This window comes from Equus caballus, chromosome 13, assembly GCF_041296265.1.
Source record: "Equus caballus isolate H_3958 breed thoroughbred chromosome 13, TB-T2T, whole genome shotgun sequence".
Classification (NCBI taxonomy): Eukaryota; Metazoa; Chordata; class Mammalia; order Perissodactyla; family Equidae; genus Equus; species Equus caballus.
This window is the reverse complement of record NC_091696.1, coordinates 34298732-34319919: the sequence shown is the minus strand read 5'-3', so window position 1 is coordinate 34319919 and position 21188 is coordinate 34298732. Positions and strand designations below refer to the sequence as shown.

Sequence of the window (21188 nt, the reverse complement as noted above, 5' to 3'; positions counted from 1 at the left end):
GAGAGACTGCACACCTCCGCACCCCGGGCAGGGGAATGCGTGTGTGTAGAGGGCACTAGCAGGTGGAAGAAGGTGAGGAGCTCCACTCAAGGAGCGCTGTAGGCAGGCTGGGATGGGGGGCAGGTATGCAGAATAGATGCACCCTGGACCAGCAGTGTCAGCATCTCCTGGGAGCTAGAAATGCAGAGCCGTGGGCCGTGCTGCAGACCTGCTGAGTCAGAATCTCTGGGGAATCTGTATTAGGACAAGTCTCCCAGGGAATTCTGCATCCCTGAAGTTTGAGAAGCGCTGCCCACAAGGATTCCAGCCTCTGGGCCTTTGCACCTGTTGGTCACCCCGCCAGGACGCTCTCCCTCTTGCTCGTAGCATGGCTGGCTTCTGTTCAGCATCCAGCATCAGCTCAGACGCCCCTTCGAGAGGCCTCCCTAACTTCCCACTGCAACTGGCTGTCACGGCACCTGGTTTACTCCCTTCACGGCACGTCCCCCATGCAGTCATGAGTTTGTTCCTTCTCTCTCTCCCCCCATCCACAAAGGCAGGGATTTTGTTCATCTAACATTTCTCTGCATCCCTGGAGCCGGGCATGGCGCTTAGCACATAGTAGGCACTCTGTAAATCCTTTTTGGAACGAATGAATGATCAAACTTCCAAACTTTCTGCGTAATCCCGAACCCGGCCAAAACCAGCTTCTAGGCCCACTGTCCCCCGGTTATTAAATGACGGCTCCTTCAAGGCAAGGTCTCCAGCAATGCAGGCCCGAGAGCTTTACAGATCAAGGAGGACGTTTTCTGTTATAGGCGGGGGTGGCTTTGGGCAAATTCTGGCTGCTCTCATCACATGAAGGACAGCTGTTAATGCTGCCACTTGGAGCGCGGGGAATCTGTGCAGCCCACCCTAGAGGGAAGAGGGGTTACCCAGCCCCTTCCTTCCACGGGATAGCGGGGGCTACCAGACACTCCACCAGCAGGAGGCTCCCCTGCGTCCCGTGGCACCCCCCATGGCAGAGGCCTGGTATCCGGACCCGGCACTGAATAACCTCCCACGACGTGACGAGAAAGCTGTTTGCTTTTCAATTCACAGTATCCAGCTGAGATTTAATAACATCATTTTGTTTTCATTGTACTTATTTTTGCAGTGGCCTTCTATTTATGGCCAGAATACTAACTTTCCACTTACAGTCAGGTTATAAAGTCTCGTTTTAAAATAAATTTCAGTTAAAAAAACAAGTAAGTTGATTTAAAGAAAAATAAGTATAAGACAAATACTAAAACGTGATATAAATACACGGAGAAAGGCAGAAAGATGGGGGAACATGTGGTTCGCTGTGGCTGCACCCACAGTCTTGTACTCTGACTCATTTCAGAAAGAAGAATGCTTAGGATTTCAGAAAGGCTCTGGGGTGTGTTGACCACAGATGGCTTCACACCTCTGGGGCAGCTCCTGCAATCAGATGCATTTGTTGCCCTGCAGCAAAACTCTGAAATAGTTGCAAGGAGCGAGGTCCATGAAGACCACCATACTCACTCAGGTCAGGTGCTGTGACGGAAGGGGCCCACGTGATGACCTCACAGTTTTGCTCCCAGATAAATAACAAGGAACTTTTCTTTTTTCAGAGCCTTTTGGATTTCAGAGTTTTGGATAGGGATGATGGACCTTAGAAATGCGACTCATACGAACCCTAGCTGGGGGTTAATGAGGATTCCACTGCTGCGTGCTCCACCTATTCGATCTCATTCAATCCTCATGACAACACAGCAGTTAAGTACCATGATTGTACCCCTTTTCCAGATGAGGAAACTCAGGCCTCAAGCGGCTCATTCACTTGCCAAGGTTACACAACTAGTATAATGGTGGAACCGGGATTGGAAGCCAGCCAAGCTGGAGGAGGCGAGCAGAATGACCTGGAACTCAGAGGCGGCCATCCCCGTGGGCGGCCCGTGCCCTGCTGACTCCCACTCCCCTGCTGGGACCGAAACTCTCGCATCAGCGTCATTCCTTAGTTAGGAGAGAAAGAGGAGACACCATCTCCAGACGCCCCAGAGAAGCAGCCCAGCCAGCGCCCGCGAGCAGCTGTAAGATTGCATTAGCACCGCAGGGCCACCCGGTCACCCTGGGGACAGCCGGAAGCCGCAGAGGGGAGCGTGCGCTGCGCAGCCGCAGTTCCTTTCAGCCTTTACCCTGCCCCCTCCCCCCCAAATGTACCCTCCGCTGCCTCCTTTTTCCCTTTTCCCTGTTTTACCATTTTTATTGAACACACAAACCTCGTGCCAGGCAGTGAGCTACACATTTTCTTATATATTTACCTCTGTTTTTAGAGATTTTTAAATTTGAAAAATATAGGAAAATGGAGGCAACAAAGGAAAACTCACTCATAATCCACTTTAAAAAAGAGAGAGTAAGAGGCGAAAGTTGTCTCCCCATTCTGCCTCTCCAATTCTCTCTCTTCTCCACCCCCAGAGGTAACCACCATTGAAAGCAACTTTCTCAATCTTTTCCTATGCTTATTGTGGGGTATCTATGTCCAGATCTATATCCATGATTGTTCTCTATCTAAATCAATATCTACCTATGCAGCTGTCGACCCACGAAATAACCTATGTGTGGTTGCTCAGGGAGTGCACTGCTCAACTCCTGGGGCCACTATTCACATACACTGCCTTAAAATCCACTCACACGTATTTTTTGCCTTACAAAAATGAGATGAGCCCTGTCATATTAAACTGCAACTTTAAAAAAAATATGCTCATTACAGACATCTTTCCTGGTCACCCATGTAGTCAGAGGGATGGCTGCCTGACAGATAGTCCATAGTATGGCTGTCCCTGAATGAATGCAACCCTTACCCTAATGAGAGTCATCTAAGATGTTTCCAAGCTTTTTGACTCTTATGTAGTCCCTTTAAAACTCCTAGCAGCCCTTTGGGGGTGGCATCATTATACTGGTTTTAAGGTAAGGAAACTGAAGCTCAGAGTGGTGAAGTAACTTGCCCAAGCATGAACAGCTAGGAAGTGCCAGGATGCAATCCCAGGTCAGTCTGACTCCTTGTTTATGTAAAGCACTCCATCCTGAGCATGGCTCACAGCAGCTGTCAATAAGGCAAGATCGTCATCTTCACGGGTTGATGTTGGTCAATATCCGTCCACAAAGGGAGACAGGGCAGAGGGAAGAAAAGGAACACTAACTTTTATTTAGCACCCAGTGTGTGTCGGGCATCTTCCTAGATGCTTTATATACATTATTTTATTGAGTTCTCAAAGAGACGAACATCAACGAAGACGTCCATAAAGATGCTGCTGTCCTTGTGTACAGGAAATTGAAGGTCAGGTGAGGTCACCTGCCCCAGCTCACACAGGAAGTGGGGGCGCTGGGAGTCAAGCCACTTCTTCTTTGCTTGTGTTTCTAATGGATACAGATCTCAGCCCACAGACTCAAGTGTGCATGAATATGATTGTATTTTTCTGCAAGTGAACTTCGTTTCTTAATTTTCTTCCTAAACCTGCTCCCTGCCCAGTTTTCCCATCTCATTTCCTGGGACCGCTATTTACTCGAGTTGCACAGGCCAAAAGCGTAACCATCTTTGATGCCTCTTTTTTCCCCCCACATCCAATACACCAAGTCTTGTGGGCTCTGCCTCCACAATACTGAATTAGCCCAACGCTCCTCCCACCTCCCCGAGCTGCCTTTCAGCCCAGGCCACTGCGGAGGACTGCTCTCAGCCGAGGACTGCGGACTGCATGGCCCTGGCTGCCCCGGTTTTCATGCTTGTCTCCCCAGCACCCTGCCCCCTCCACTTCTCCCCTCCAGACCATTCTCCACCTGGCAGTCAAAGGGGTCATTTAAAAACTGAGTATCTGGTCGTCTTGCTCTCCTGCTTAACCTCCCTCCCCAAGCTCCAGGCCATTGGAATAAGACCTCCGGGCCCTTCCATGACCCACGGGCTCTACTTCCTGAGGCCTCAACCTTCATCTCAGCCTTCACCGCCTCCTTTCCCATTCCCTGCTTTCTGCCCCTTGATGCCCCAGCTCATTCCCCCACAGAGCCCAGCGCTTCCTCTTCCCGCTGCCTGAGTGCACTTGCCCGGGATTTAGAACGAGGCTGGTTCCTTCCCCACCCGGCCCTCTGGCCACATGTCCCCCTCAGAGACACCCTCCTGGATCCCACCCTCAGTCACACCCAAGCCCTTCATCCTGCTTTAAACTCTTCATAGCTCTGATCCCTGTCTGAAATCATTGGTTCAATTTGCTCCTCCTCCCCTTAGAAGGGTCCCCGGGTGCTCTCTGTCTTGTGACAGTGGTCCCAGGGCCTAGCATGGTTCCTGGCACCTAGCAGGTGGCCTATTTATTGAGTGAGGTGAATGAATGAATTTTTGTTATGAGCCCTGTTTCCATGGCGGGCTGGCGGGCTGGAGGGGGGAGGGGGGTGAGAATTGGATGTCAGCCAATCGCTTTCCCTGAAGGGCATATAAACTCTGGGGGCAGGAGGGGTGGGTGTGTCTGGTCTGGGTCATCTCCTATCTATGCTGGCATCTGCTGAGATAGTCTCCTTCCCTGGGGCAAAAAAAGGAAGGATGATGGGAAGAAGGGTTGGAGGGACATCAGTTAATACACCAGAATAGTCACCCACCACACATCTTTATCCCACTATATTCCTCCACGGGCTTGAGAGGCAGTGCGCCCAGCCTGGGCTCTCCCTGTCCTGAGTCCCAGCTGCTGGGCCCCAGAGCTGCACAAGCCTCACCCACGCCAGCGAGCTCTGATCCTGGGGGATGAGGCTCAGCACTGGTCCTGCGCTGTGGGCCAAGGATTCACAGTTTACGAGTCACCTGCACCCATCATCTCGTCTGACTCTCACAGCAAGCCCTCGATGTAGGAAAAGTGGGCCTGGTGATCCTCCTTTCATAGACATGGACACCCAGACCAGGGATGGTTATGTGAGTTGCCTGGGTTTGCAGCATAGGCGTGGGGCAAAGCTGGCACTGGGACATAGATCTGTTTTGCTCTGGGGTCCACTGATTCTCTTCAGTGGGTACCTTTTCAGATGGTTGCTGGAAGTTGAAACCATAGACGAGGGATGAGAGATCAAATCCTAATGACCTCATTTGAGACCCTAGATCCAGCCATGCCTGAATCAGCTTCACCCCCTGGACATATCAGTAACCACTGAAACTCAATAACTGTTTGTTGTTGATCTGGTCCTTTCAGCAGGAGGCACATTCGTTCATGTATGCAAGAAATGGTTGCTGAATGAAACGAATAGTTGCTCTGGATTCCTGAGGGTGCGACTCATCATTGGTGAAAGAAAAGGATTCATGTTGGGCACAGGCTGAGAATGTCAGTGGCTGAGAGCTCTCGCACCCAGAGAAAGCCCTGTGGAGGAATTAGGGTCTGTGACAGGCTAAAAAGGGGCTGGTTACTGAACCCCTGCTTGATTAGTCACAAGGAAGCACACTCAGATTTTGGAGTCAGAAGGACCTGCATTTAAGTTCTGAATCTGCCACTCACTAGCTGTGTGAATTGGGCAAGATACTTAACCTCTCTGAGCTTCAGTTTACACGTTTGTAATATGGTCATAACAAGAACGGATCTATCTCAAGCGGTGGGGTGTGAGGATGACATAGGATAATGAGTACTGAACACTTCATACAGTAAGTATAGGAAAGAGAGAGGCAGGGTAGCATAGTGGCAAATGCATGAACTCTGGAACCAGAATCTGGATTGAATCCCGAGTCGGCCACAGAGTGGGTGTGTAATCTTGGGCAAGTTGCTTATTTCTCTATGACATTTCCTCATCACTAAAATGAATATACAATAATAGTACCTACCTCATAGGGTTAGATCTAAGTGGTTAGAACTGGGCTTGGCACATAACAATATTTATTATTGTTATTATTACATAGTTAACATTTAATAAATAGCAGATGCTACTGTTTCAAGAAGGTGACCCCATATTTATGAAGACTCTCAGTTGCAATTGACAGAAACCCAAGTCAAATAACCATAAGCAGCCAGAAGGATTATTGGCTTATGTAACTGAAATATCCAAAGGGTCACCTAATTCAGGCATGGCTGGATCCAGGGGCTCAAATGATGTCATGGAGATTCGGACCTTCAACACCTCTCAGCTCTATGGTCTTGTCTTGCCTTCACCCTCGGACTTGCCTTCACCAAAAGGGGCCCCTGGGGGCTCCAGTGCCAGCTCACTACCTTAGCAACCCAATGAGAAGGAAAATTTTTGTTTCTCAATAGTTCTAGCCAAGGCTCCAGGACTATCCTCACTGGACCCCCTTGGTCACTTGCTCAGCCCTGAACCAATCACTCTGGTCAGGGAGGTGAAATGTGTTGATGGGCCAAATCTAGGTCATGTGACCCCCCTTTAGCCAACCACAGTAGCCAGGCCAATTTGGAGTTCTGATTGGTCAAACTGAATCACATGCCCACCCCTAAGCTGACAGTAGGGCCACCCAGCACACACACAGGCTGATGTGAGGGAGAAGTGGTTCCATACAGTGGAATCAGGGGCCATTAACAGAAGACAGGGAGTGGCTACGCCTCAGGCAGCTAGAACAGATGTCCCCTCCAGAGTTCTGGTACTGACCAGTGACCCCAGACTCCCTGACCATAGAGAAGGACACGCTGTGATGTCTGCCCACTGCCCCACCCGGAACCAGCCCAGCTAATGACACCTGACGGTAGGCTCCACGCCTGAGGCCGCTGGCCATGCCTGGGGGCCAGCACTACCAGCTGAAGGGGCATGAGCCTGAGTACCTTCTCATGAAGAGGGACACACATGTCTAAGGAGTACACTGGGCTCGGGGACCCACGGTCCTGGGAGAGGGAAGAGAAGGGGCAAGCCAAGGGCCCAGGCTCCAAAAGGCTCTGGAATAAAAGGAAGGCCACAGGTAGTAAAGAGATGCCAACATAAGAAGCTTAGCAAAGAATCCAGACTTCAAGGAAATACTCAATACTCATCCTTTCATTCACTTATTTCTTTATTTAATAACTGACTCTGCCCGGCACTGTGAAGACAGCAGTAAACAAGACAGCGATGCACTCTTAGAACTTATTGTTGCATCGAATAAACAGACACACAATTAAACTCACAATTATTTATAATATGTCCCCCAAAGGAAAAGCATGAGGTGCTGTGAGAGCAAATAATTAGACAGCATCAGCCTGAGGACATGTTGATGGTCAGATCTTAAGGACAAGTAGGAATTAATCAAATGGAGAATGGATAGAGAAGGACGTATGAGGCAGAGAGAGACTGTAGGTGCAAAGGACCTGAGGCAGGTAAGAAAAACAAAGTCTATGCAAGAGGAGTGTAGAGAGAAGAATCTGGAGATGAGCTGGGGCTAGACCACACAGGACCGCTTAGGCCAGGTTAAGGACTTATGTCAGGAAGGAAGCCGCCTTGTCTAAGTTTCCCTCAGATGCAACACACAACAGACAGACATTCAATAAATACTTATGAATCACCTATTATGTACTAGCCCTCGTGCAAGATGTTGGAGATGCACTGATGCTTATATTCTAGTGAAGAAGTCAGAAAATAAACAAGGCAGTAAATATAAACAAGATAATTAGCACACTCACCTATAATCACAAGCTCTGTGAAGGAAATGACCGGAAGTGTTTGAGGCAGGCAGAGACGTAAATGCTGAGAAGGAGCCAGCTCGTGAGGGGAGACCGAGGTTCGGGTGGAGAGAAGAGAAAACCAAAGGCCTCCCAGCCACACAATGTGTGTTAGAGGAACAGAGAGAGGACGGGTGTCGCAAGAGCCGCGGATCTCATCCCTCTGCACATTAGAATCACCTGGAGGAGCTTCTAAGAAAGACTAGGCCAACATCCAGAGATTCTGATTCATTGGTCTGCAGTAGGGTCCAGGTACCAGTGCTATTTTAGAGTTTCTGGGGTAACTCTGGGGTCAGCCAGGACTGAGAACCCATGAGCCAGGCCTGGCTACTCAAAGTGTGGTCCACGGACTGGCAGCATCAGCACCACGTAGGAGCTGGTTAGAAATCTCAGAAGGACTCTCATGCTGGCTCTCCCCTCAGACCTATGAGTTCAGAACCTGCGTCTTCACAAGGTGCCCAGGCTGTCCATGTACATATTCAAGTTTGAGAATGGCTGATCTCGAGTATAGCGAGAGGGAAGAGTGTGAGCAGGACAAGGTGGGACAGGAGAGATGAGAGAGGTCAAATGGGTTTTACTCTAAGAGCATGGTTTCATTCCAAGGGCAACACAAGCATGGACACACCACACACACGAAACACACCCTCCTCAGCACACATACATATAGTCACATCCACACGTGGGCACCACAGACCCCTTTACATTCTCTGCTTTTCCAAAATATATTTGCATCCACCTCTGACAACCTCCAATGCCCCCCTCCACCCTCATCCCTACCCCATCGCACACCCACTCCTGCCCTTAGACATGCCCCACCCAGAGACACACCCGACACACTCCCATCACGCTGCAACTCGAAAAGACTCTGGTAGGTGAGGGAGCAGAATGGGGAACCGAGAGCAGGAGACCTCGCCTTCTTTCTCCCACCCCAGGCTCTGAGTCCAGGCCAAAGGCCTGAGGGGCAGCTCAGATTTAGGGGAGAAAGCCCGCCATCCACCGAGGTTACAGGGGAGGCAGCCAGGCTCTTTACCTTGCAGAACTAACTCCCAGCGTGGTGTTTGCTCAAAACGCGAGAACTATTCCTGGATGTCAGGTGCAGTTAATGGTTGCCGTGGCAACCACCCATGCTTAATGAATAGAAGAGAGTAAAAGATGCTGAATAAATGTCAGGGACCAGGATGGATTTGCTTGGGAGCATATCTGTTAGCGCTGGTCAGAGGTGACCAGTGAAGGTTGAAATGAGCAGTCCAGGGTAGCTGGAAACAGATCCAGGAGACTCTCTCTCCCCCTTTCTCGGTTTAGCAGAGTCAGAATGGCACAAAATGTCAAAAAGGGCAGCTTTCTGCACAGACAATTTAAACATGGGCTCTGGTTTTGCAGGTTTGATCTGCAACATGTTTACAGAATTTGCAGGGGGCAGAAATGTGAGCCCAGGTCTCCCAGGAGTTAAGAGATGCCACTCTTTTTTTTTTTTAAATTTTTTTTTTCCTTTTTCTCCCCAAAGCCCCCCGGTACATAGTTGCATATTCTTAGTTGTGGGTCCTTCTAGTTGTGGCATGTGGGACGCTGCCTCAGCGTGGTTTGATGAGCAGTGCCATGTCTGTGCCCAGGATTCAAACTGACGAAACACTGGGCCGCCTGCAGCGGAGCGCGCGAACTTAACCACTCGGCCACGGGGCCAGCCCGAGATGCCACTCTTTTTTGAGAAACTCTTTTGAATTTTTTTTTTTAATAAAGAAAGTGCCAAATTAGGGTTGGAAAAATAACCTTTTGGAAAGGTAATGTCAAGAAAATGAGAAGACAAGCCATAGACTGGGAGAAAATATTTCCAAAACATACATCTGATAAAGGACTCTTATCCAAAATACGCAAAGAACTATTAAAACTCAACAATAAGAAAACAAACCATCTGATTGAAAAATAGGCCAAAGACCCTAACAGACGGCTCACCATAGAAGATAGACAGAGGACAAATAAGCATATGAAGAGATGCTCCACATCATATGTCATCAGGCAAGCACAAATTGAAACAATGAGATTCCACTGCGTACCCATTAGAACGGCCAAAATCTGGAACACTGACAGCACCAAATGCTGGCGAGAATGTGGAGCAACAGGAACTCTCCCTCATTGCTGGTGGGAACGTAAAGTGAACCAGCCACTTCGGAAGAAGTTTGGCAATTTCTTACAAAACTAGACATGCTCTTACCATACCATCCAGCAGTCACATACCTTGGTGTTTACCCAAATACTCCTTGTTATTTATGTCCACACGACAACCTGCACATGGATATTTATAGCAGCTTTATTCCATAATTGCCAAAACCTGGAAACAACCAAGATGTCCTTCAGTAGGTGAATGCATAAACAAACTGTAGTACATCCAGGCAATGGAATGTAATGCAGAGCTAAAAAGCAATGAGCTATCAAGCCATGAACAGACAGGGAGGCTCCTAGATGCATACTACTAAGTGAAAGAAACCAGTCTGAAAAGTCTACATTCTGTACGATTCCAACTATCTGACTTTCTGGAAAAGGCAAAACTATATCGACCGTAAATAGATCAGTGGTTGTGGAGGCAGAGGATTTTTAGGGCAGGGAAACTGGTCTGTATGATGCTATGATGATGGAAACGTGTCATCATAAATTTGTCCAAATGCATAGAATGTACAACCCAAGAGCAAACCTCATGTCAGCTGTGGACTTTGAGTGATACTGATGTGTCAATGTAGGTTCATCTATTGTAACAATGTACCGCTCTGGCGGGGGACGTTGATGGGGGGAGGCTGTGCATGTGTTGGGGGCAGAGGGGATATGGGAAATCTCTGGACCTGCTGCTCAATTTCTCTGTGAACCTAAAGCTGCTCTAAAAAATAAAGTCTATTAAAAAATAATAACAACCTTTTGAACCCCACACTCCCACACACTGTAGTAATAATAGTACGAAGCTATTAAATAAGGAAGATCAACACACTTCTGATTTTTTTCCATGCTATTTTGATGCTCTTTTATAAAAGTCAAATATCAGATAATTTCCCATTCTTATTCTCTCTTTCTGTACCCCTGCCTTGCTGCTACCCTAACCACATGATTTATTCTGACTAATTAGTTAATTCTACGCCAGGGCCTATGACGTTCCAGGTACTGTGTTGGGTGCCGGGCTGCAAAGGATAACTAGAACACAGAACTAGATTAGAACTGCTGTCTTGGCTGGGATGGGCAGGGCTCTGGGCTGGGCCCTCAGCTCTGTGCTCCAGGACTGGGTGGGACTTGGGCTTTGGGCTAGGCTGGTGTTCCAGTGGGACCTGTAATTAAACAAATAATTAAGGACCAGGGAAAGCATTTTACCCCAAACCTCCCAAATCCACCCAATGTATTGATCAGGCGAAGCACCCAACATCAGGCTTTCATAAATAAAGCAGGCCTATTTCCTGGGTGCACAGGAAGATGGCTAGCACCCACGGTCCCTTCCTCCTAATTAAATTTCCCGTACTTGGTTCCAAGGCAGCACACTCTTTCGATTGGGTGTCTCTCTCTGGGTGAATGTGGCTGAACTCTGGCTTGACCGCTGTCCCCCGTCACCAATTACAAGATGGCTTTCAATGATTCCTTTGAAGATGCACTTCCATTCTTGGTCCTCCCTCTGCAAGCCCCTGGCCTCCAAAGAGATCTTTCAAACTATAAATCAGATTGCGTTTCTCATATGCTTAAAGCTCTCCCAAAGCGTGGACCTCACACTTTCCCAACTGCCGACCCTGGCCTGTAGGCGCTCCATCACCTGCCTCCTCCGTGGACCTGGTCTTATTCTGCTTTCCGCCTCACTCACTCTGCTCCAGTCACCTGCGTTCCTCTTGCTTCTGGAAACAACCAAGTGTTATCCTTTCCGGGGGCCTTTGCACTCGTAGTGCCCTCTTCTTAGAAAACTCTTCTCTCAAATCTTCCCGCAGGTGGCTTTGTCTTGTCACTCAGGTTATCTTCTCAGAGAGGCCTTCCCTGTCCACCAATCTCATGATTGCCCCTCCCCTCCTCCTCCAAGTCACTCTCCAGAATTTATTATTTTCATGGCACTTAGCACTATCCGAAATTGCCTTTTCCTTTTTCCTGGTACACTAGTTTCATTTATTCATTCCTTCACTGTAAGTTTTTCCCCGCTAGAATATAACAGCCTTAAGATCCAGAACCTAGTCTGTCTAGTTCACTGAGAAACCCCAAGAGCCCAGGACAGCGCTTAATGCAAAGCAGGCACCTCAGTCGACATCTGTATAACAAAGGCGTGAATGTGCACCGACAGCAGTTCGGTTACATCAGAAGAGCATGTTTATTTCTGCTTAACCCACTCACTCCTGTGGTTCTCTTCTTAAAGCCCTAAGCCATAATTGCTTACCCCAAGCCCTTCATCTTGCTCAGAGAGACCAGGTTTAGTTCAGGGTCCTCATTATCCACGAATTCATTATCCAAATGCCTGCACATGTGAGGTTGCATGGAAAGCAAGCAAACTCCAACTTAATATGCGTATACGCATTAATGGCCTGACCACTTCTAAAACCAGTCTTTCCTCAAACACCTCCCCCCACCACCCCATGCCCCACCCCACCCTATTTAATACTCTAATTCATGGGGTTTGTCTGGCAGCCTCTGATTGCCAGCCCTTGTCAACATGTGACAATACAATGCAAATAGGAGGCAAACCGATTGCAAAGTGAGATTGTCTACCTAGCAAAATACGCAGAACTTCGTGAAATGGATAGAGGGGTGTTGGAGATCTGCCAGAGGGATGTGACATGCCAACCATGGGCAGCCGAGAGCCTGGCAGAGGGACGCCAGTTCACAATGGAAGAAGAGAAAATGGACAGGAAAGATGATGTGATAGGAACATCCCATGATTTGAATATCAAAAGATTGAGAGAGGCCCTCGAGAACACTGATGATGTACTCAAATATTTTTTTGCAAAAATGACCCACTTTATGATCCTGCTGTGAAAGTCAAAACTTTACAATCCTGCCTGGAAAGTGATGGATTTTATATTGGACCCTCTTGCAATTTTATCAGAAAAATGATGCCCCCTCCCACCAAAGATCAACACGGCTTACGTTTTTGTTCACCCTGGTGCATAGTTAGAAAAGATAAGACAAAATAAATGTTTTCATGAACGATAATTTCATTTTCAAGATAAAATTGGAAGCACATCTTTGAACTTTGTCATTTGCTATGAAATAGTGGTCTCTATTCTTAAGTGGACTCCCCTGAAGGCCATGGTTCTCAACCTTAGCTGATCAGTTAGACTCATCTGGGGAGCTTTGAAAGACCAATAAGTAAGAATCTCTGAGGGTAGAGCCCGGCGTCAGTATTTTCCAGCCTATCCCCATCCTGCCTGGTCATTCCAATGTGCCGACCATGTGGAGAACCACCGTCTTAGGTCTCTTTATCCTCTGTCATAAAGATCCACTGTAACACCAAGAACCCAAACAGTCTTACAGTCTGGAGCTTCCTTGTGCTTTCTCAACTCAAGTATTCCTGGGGTGTAAACAAACGGTGTTTGTTCTTTTCTGATTTCTCAAGGCAAACGCATCACAGTGGGGACCTAAAAGAAAAAAACCTATATGGCTGGACCCAGAACCCTGGTCTCTAGTCGGCCTTGGTTTTGAGCTCTGAGCTGGACTTTGGGGGCCTGGAATTTGGTTGCACCAGCTGGACTTGTGGCTGAGATGGGTACCAAGCTCTGGTCATGGGGTTGGCTGTGTTTCTGGGCTGGACCAGGTTCTGGGCACTGCTGCTGGGCTGCGTGGGCTACATAGGAGCATCCACTCTCACTCTGAGCGTGTGGAACTGTCCAGAGATGGCTCAGAAATAATGTCCCTTTGTTAGTTTGGGTGATGCCACTGTCACCAAATTCTGCCCCAGGACCATCCATGTGGGCTGCTCATCATCCACGGGAGGCAGATGAGGAGGGTCCCTCCTGGAAGACCATCGAGAGGCTCTGCTGATGTCCTCTCCTTCTGTGGAGGATGGACATCCAGGGGACAGCTCGGCCCCCCCTCCCGCCCCCATTCAGGGTCTCCCTTCAGGACTGCAGACTTGGAAAGGCTGGGCCTTGGACAATGCTCTCACTCCCCAGGCCTCTCTTCTGAGGGTCTGGTATTTCTTGAGGCCAAAATCGCTAAATGCAGAGCTGTCTTTAGATGACCTAGAAAACTCGGTTTTCTCAAACTTGGCACAGCAGGTGGCCTCGGCCTATTCCTGCCCAAGTGTGACGGCTCCTCGGGCTCCCTCCCTGGGTTCGTCCTAGGTGGGTACACACACGCGAGCAGCCACATACATATCTGCACGTTTGCACACATGTCTATGTGACGGTGGGAGAAAGGTGACCACGAGCTCCAGCTTCCCACTGGTTTCCTCTCACCCCCATGCCCAAAATAGAGACAGTAATCATGTTCATAGCTGTCCCGTGTTAGCCCTCTTCTCGGGGCCCAGTGTTGTGTTGGTACATTTAGAGGATTTTTCTAAGAGCTCAGTATCTGGGGTTAGACAGAACTTGGTTTTATGCCTCAATTTCCCCATCTATAAATATATTTATTGAATTAACTTACACAATACTTATGTGCTAAGCATCACTCTAAAGTACTTAATAAATATTAGCTCTTCTAATCCTCATAAAAAAATCCCTTGAGCTAGACACTATTATTATTCTCTGTTTACAGATGAGGAAACTGAGGCACAGTAAGTAACTCGCAGCTGACATGTGGCACAGTCGGCCCTCAAACCCAGGCAGTCTGGCTCCAGAACCCACGCTGCTCACCCACCCTCTGACCAATGGTAGTGCCTGCTTCACGGGGTCGTGAGGAACATCGAAAGCTCCCTTAAGCAACTGCCCGGCCCAGAGTTCATCTAACCAAACAGATAACAGAGTTATTTCTTTGAAAACTCCTAACAATCTGCAGGTTTTCTGTATTTTACAGATGAAGCGATCAAGGCCCAGAGGAAGAAGTAACTCACCCCAGGTCACTCAACCAGTCAGTTAGTAAGCGGTGGAACAGAGATTCGAGCTCAGACCCAAGGGCTCCAAAGCTTTTTTCCTACCAGTGCACCACACCGCCTCTCTACAGGTCAAATACATCCCTGCTGAAGAAGCAGCCGCCTGTTTCCCTAAGGTCGCAAGAATCTGACTTTGTGACAATTCACAGCAAAGTAGTCTTATCCCCCTTCATGACTGTGGTGATTTCCCAGATGGGGCTGGGGGCCCACATTGCTGGGACCTAAATGGAAATACTCAGAAAAGAGATTCGAGCCAAGGAACGTGGAAGCACCACTTTTCCTGAAGCTATGCTTTAAGGGCTTTAAGAGTTAAAAACACAAACATCCCACCTTCCAGACTCCCTGCTCGCCCTTGCTGCCTCCCTTGCACATTTGGAAGCTTCTCAGGACCATGTGGGGCCTTTAGGTTGCCCCAGCCCTAAGGGAAAGATGGAGTTGAACTTGGCCCTTGTGCAACCCAACCTCCTAGATAGTCCAGAGATCGAGTGCTGAAGGGACAGCTAGAAGGATGCTGATGGACGTGGTAAAACCACCACAATAGGCCTTCTTTCTCCCCACTGACCTCTCTTCTGTTCCTCAAACTAACCAAGCTCATTCCTGCCTCAGGGCCCTTGCACTCGCAGTTCCCTCTGCCTGGAAAGCCCTTTCTCTGGCTCTCCTTATAACTGGCTCCTTCTCTTTATTCAGGTCTGAGCTCAAATGTCCACCCTACCCACCCATCCAAAGTTGCCCACCACCTGCCCCCTCCCAATGCATAGTCACCACCACACCACCCCATTGTGTTTCCTTCAAAGCACCATTGTGTGGTTCGTTTACTGACTAGTCTATAGGCTCTCTCCCCAGTGAGAACGTAAGTTCTGAGGATCGTCTGTCTTGGCCACTAGCAAATCCCTAGGACCTGAAACATCTCTGGTACATTGGAGGTGTTTGATAAATTTGGGGAAAGAAAGAAGGGAAGGAAGGAAGGGGAGGAGGACAACGGCTGAATCAACCAATCTTTGTAGCCCAGTTCCCACACGTGCCCTACTCCAGGTTCCCATCACCTTTCACCTCTCACCTGTAACCCCTGGATCTGTTCCCCAGACCAACCACCATAATCCTCCTAACACCCTCAACTACTTGAGTTCCCAAACGAGGCCCTCTCTCCCTCTCTCGCGCTCTCACCATCACACGTGCTATTCCACTCTGCCTGAAGCAACACGCCACCCTTACTCTGACTAAATTCTAACTCACCTTCAGCTCTCAGCTGAGACAGGATTTCCCTCAACATCAGTTAACGAAAATCACGCTCCTGAGTTCTCAGGTGAGAGAGTTTTTGGTGGTGGGGAAGCATTTCTCCTTTTAATCTTATGTCTTTCTATACTGCTTGAATTTTCTAACTACGTACATATATTCTTTTAATTTAACAGGGATTATTTGCATATGAGATAATGGACTTATTCTTATTTTCTTTATAATATTCCTCTGCATCGAAAAAATATCCTAATAAATGCTATTTTTAAATGTCAGTACCACAATGACAGTTATTACAGCTTTATTTTATGGGTTAATGTCTTATAAAAGCCACCTCACGGAGCTCTTCCATTCATTCTAATATTTTTCCTAGCAAATTGCCTTCAGCTTCCCAAGTAGGCTATTCTATCACCTGGAAGAAAAATGGTAATTTTATCCTATTTTTCTGTTGCTTATAATTCTTAATTCTGTTTTATTTCTTCTTGCACCAGAACTTGTAGAACAGTGGTAAATAATAGAGGCGACGGTGGGCATTCTTGTCTCGTTCTTGATTGTAATTGGAATATTTCTAGGGTTTGACATGTAAGAAGGATTGTTGGTTTAAAGAAGGTGCCCTTCCTCGTAGGAAGGAAGAATTCTTCCATTGTCTGAGCCAGAGAGGAACCATTAGCACAATTTCTCTATCCAGGATGAGGCTGTTGTCATCATCAAGCCAGCCTCTGCAATTAGACTTCAGCACTTCGGGAAGTCTCTCCTTACTCTGTCTTCCACCCAAACCTCTCCCTGGGGTCCTGGGGTCTATGAGTTCTCACAGCCCAGCTCCCACACCTGCCATATCCTGGGTTCCCTTTGCCTCTCCCATGTAACCACTGATCTGTCTCCCAGACCAACCACCACTGATCCTCTTCATGGTTTACCACGTTCCTGTTTTCTGCTTCTCTCTGCCCCAGTGCCTTAGCTTCAACTGAGCCAGGACAGTGCTTGTCTCTGAATCCTGGCTTCATCCTTGCAGGGCACAGTCGTGCGCCACATAAAAACATTTCCATCAACAACGGACCACACATATGTCGGCGATACCGTAAGATTAGATCCATAGAACCTAGGTGTGTAGCAGGCTATACCATCTAGGTTTGTGTAAGTGCACTCTGTGATGTTTGCACAATGACAAAATCACCCAAAGATGCATTTCTCAGATCATATCCTCATCATTAAGTGATGCATGACTGTATATATTTTCAACATCTCTCTTGGTTCCATCCTCTGCAGTTCATGGGCAAGTCCAACCCCATCCTATTTTTCTTGGATTTACTGATATGGGGAAATACTCATGAAAAATGTAGGAGAAGAAGAACAGCATGATCCCAATTTTCTAAAACCATTTGTGTGTGAAAGCATGGGGGAAAAAAAAGCCTGGAAGGAAATATACAGAAATGCTAAGTAGGAGTTATTTCTGGGAGCTAGCAATATGCTACCTACACGCAAGGCCAAGTTTACTTTTTGATGAGTGTATGACTTGGGGTGCCAGCAGCTTCATTTTCAGAGTGGAGTCTTCCTTGGGGAAATTCTCCACTCCTTTTCTTTTTATATTGTTTCTTTAAATCTCGCCATGGCGCCAATGTGTCTCTTCCGGTCCTAAAATACCTACTAAAACCAACGGTAGTAATAGCTGTAATTTATTGAGTTCTCACTATGTGCCAGGAACGGTACTAAATGCTCTATGTCGTCGGATTAACAGAGTTATGAGTAAATCGCTGAGAACAGTGACTGGCACCGTGACTACTCTTACAGCTTGCATTAGTTCTCATGACAGTTCCATGAAGCGATCATTATTATCTTCGTTCTGCAGAAGAAACGGAGGTCTGGAGAGGTAATTCGCCACAGGAACCTCAAGTGACTTAGGGCCTGGTGGGGACTTTGGCCAACTGGAGAGCTCGTCTCAAGGGGGATGCTGCTATCCAGCGGCACAGGATTGTTTCCACGTGGAAATATGGGACAGAGTTCCCCATTTTTTAAGAGAAGCTGCAAGTCAGGCTTTCAGCTGCTATATCATGAATTGTAAATTGCAGCAACATATTTAATTTTTTTTAAATATGCACTAAAATACTGCAGGAAAAAATAAAACAAAATAAACAAACAAGAACACCGAACAAAACATTCAGACACCCAGATTTGCCCTAAACACCCAACATTATCTACTTTTTTCTAAAATTCAGACACCAGCCTGAATTACATCCTCCAGTCCTAGGAAGATCCAAACTCCTCCTTGCTTTCCATTTTTGCCCTCACCAAGTTTGTGCTACCTCACAGAGATCTTTAGACCAGACATCAGTAAAATTTTCCTTAGCCAGATAGTAAATGTTTTCAGCTTTGCTGTCTCTGCCGCAACTACTCGGGCCTGCTATGATAGCGTGAAAGCCGTAGACAAATGGGCATGGCTGTGTTTCAATATGATTTTATTTACATATGCTGAAATTTGATTTTCATGTTTTTTTTTACATGTCATAAAACAATACTCTTCTTTTGATTTTTTTCCAACCCTCTAAATATGCGAAAGCCATTCTTAGCTGGTGGGCTGGGCAAAAACAGGTGGCGGGCTACCTTAGACCATTAAATACTGATGACTGTTTCTGCAGGAGATACTGGTGTTTGCTGGCTCTAGATACCAGTTTCAAGCTGCCTTAAGCCACCTTGGGTAGGGCCCATTTCACAAGCAGAGGCAGGCATGCGTGTTGGTCCTTGTTCCCACACGGTTCGGGCTGGTCAGGTTTAGTCGTGTTCAAATCTCATCTTCAGCTGGACCTTTCCTTCCTAGGAAATCTTTCGTGGAGTATGTAAAACAGCTAACAGTCCCACGCCCACCGCCCTTGCCCTGCTCAGCGGCCCCTGATGCCTATCGTGGGACAAGCATGGTTGATGGAAAAACCACTAGTCCAGTTCATTGCCGCAAAAGATAGCAGCGGATGGACCACAAAACTGTCATAAAGCCACTTGGCAAAGGATTTTGCTTCCAACCCTAGAACCTGTTGAAGAGAGCGCGGTTCACAGTTGCGGTAGGAACTGTAGCGTTGGAGTCAGGCTGACTTCCATCTGGGTGCGCCACTGATGGCTGCGTCCTTGGGGAAATCACCTGCTTCACTATGCCTCGGTTTCCTCATCTGTAAAATAGGGACCATGATACCAGGTACAAGGGTAAACCATGCGAAGTGCTCAGAACAGCACTCGGTATCCGGTAAGCGCTCAACGTGTGTGACTTCTTATGATTTACTAGCCAGCCAGCTGGAAGGGGATGGACCTTAAAAACAAACAGGAATGTGTGAATCAAACTCTAAAATCTAAACAAGAAAAAGGAGGGCGTTCTGTCAATATCAAGGAAGATATTGATAAGTTTGTCTTTCTGCCAACAATTTCCTTGAGTCTGCAGGTCCTCTCTCCAGGACTCCTCTTGGTTCGGAGTCCATTCTTTGCCTGGTGAGCAGAGAATCAGAACCAAGAGGATGCTCTCATACTGCATTGCATTTATTGTGAAATGCCTCTGGCTTAGATCCTACTTATAGTAGGGGTTAAATATATGGCACTCTTATTATTATAAGATTATACTAGATATAATAATAATGGCTACTGTTCATAGTATAATGGTGAAAACCATAGGCTTGGAAGCCCGTATTCAAATACCGATTCCTCCAGTGTCCGGCTGTGACACTTTGATCTCCTCTGTGATCCTGGGTTGCCTCATCATCAAATGTCAGTATTAATAGCCCATCCTTCCTAGGACAGTGGACAAGAATAAGCAAGGGGAGCAACATAAGTTTTCAGCTCTGTGCCTGGCCCATCGAAAGCACTTAAAAAATGTTGGCCATTATTCATTATTCATTAAAGCTTAGCAAAAAATTATCTCATCTTCATTTATTGCTTTATTTAATTCTTACAGTAACTTCTCTGAAATATCAGGCCAGCTCTGTGTGACTCTAAACCCTGTCCGCTGTCCATGACACCACGCTGCCCCTCACCTCCACGCCATCTCCACGGGCAGGGACAAGAACAATAATGCATAATTTCATACTGTGTTGTGGTGAGAAGTTCTGAAATTGTTTGTCATTTATCAGAACTGGCAGAGCCATTAGCTGCCCCAGAGATTGGTTAATTGGCTAGTTAGCAAACACCCACAATGATTGTCGAACACCCACAATGAGTTAAGTCAGGTTGATGGCAAAGAAAGAAAAGGAAGCAAAATGCTGACAGTCAGGTTCCCCAAGACGCACTAGCACAATTCTGTGCCTCCTGAAGGAGTGGCCACACAGCAGAGCACAGAGGCTGTGGTCCTCGGCCGGGGGCGCGGGAAGGGGGTGGTGCTGAGGCAGACGTGGGCATTACTGGGGAGACTGGCCTCCTCCCGAATCCATGCCTGGAATCTACGCCCCGGATTCAGCAGGTCCTGACTGGAATCGTGGCTCTGTTGCTTCCCTGTGTGAGCTGAAGCCAAATTCTTATGCCATTTCCCCATCTGTAAAATGGGAAGATAAATTAATATACATAAATTCTGCTTCCTTTTCCCCTTTCTCCTCATTAATTGGGGAAAAAAGAAAACAGACAAGACAGTCCTCATAATGGATGCTTATGCTTCATAGCTCTTTGCCCTGCTAAGTAGATCCCAACAGCATGCAAGTCTAAAAAGCAGAGAATTCCAGTCTTTTCCTTTCCCCACCCTCCCGACGTCTGCTGGTCTCCTTTTTGTGCCCAAAGAATGATGCTGATGGGCCACCCTATGCACAGCCCAGAATAGCCAGGCTCTTCGCCTTGGGGCTGAGGAGCCAGGCTGGGCCTCAGGGCCTCTCTCTCCTCCCCTGGCTCAGGACCGCCTTTGTCTCCACAGGGGCTTTCCGAGGAGTATGCAAGAAAATCGATCACTTCCCTGAAGACGCTGACTATGAACAGGACACAGCTGAGTATCTCCTGCGTAAGTTCCCAGCGTCCGAGGTCTCCCCTCGCGGAGGGAAGGGTGCCCTGTGGGCACCAGGCTGCCTCTGAGCTGAAGGCTCCTTGATACGTGCCCCTAGAGATGGACACCTATAAAAGAGCTTCGGGGACCTCGGTTACTAGACAGACCTTTGAGTGGTTCTGATGTCTAAGTGTCTTTAATACGAATGAACTAGAAATAGAAAAAAAAAAAAAAAAAGTAGGTGAGTCAAACCTGAAAAGTTCTTTTTAGTCTGCTTAGCAGAAAATCTATGGGATTTTCTTCAACTTGAATACAAGCTTTCACCTTCCCCAGGGGGTCGATTTGAGGTGCTAAT

The 21188-nt window shown here is 47.6% G+C and overlaps 1 protein-coding gene across 1 annotated transcript in view; it reads left to right on the top strand.

Moving 5' to 3' along the window:
• The window catches only part of CACNG3 (calcium voltage-gated channel auxiliary subunit gamma 3), an 80317-nt gene that overhangs the window by 48971 nt on the left and 10158 nt on the right, over positions 1 to 21188 (top strand). The window contains exon 2 of the mRNA XM_001501201.5: positions 20768 to 20851. Within this exon, the coding sequence (XP_001501251.1) occupies positions 20768 to 20851 (84 nt within the window). The remainder of the gene's footprint in view (positions 1 to 20767; positions 20852 to 21188) is intronic.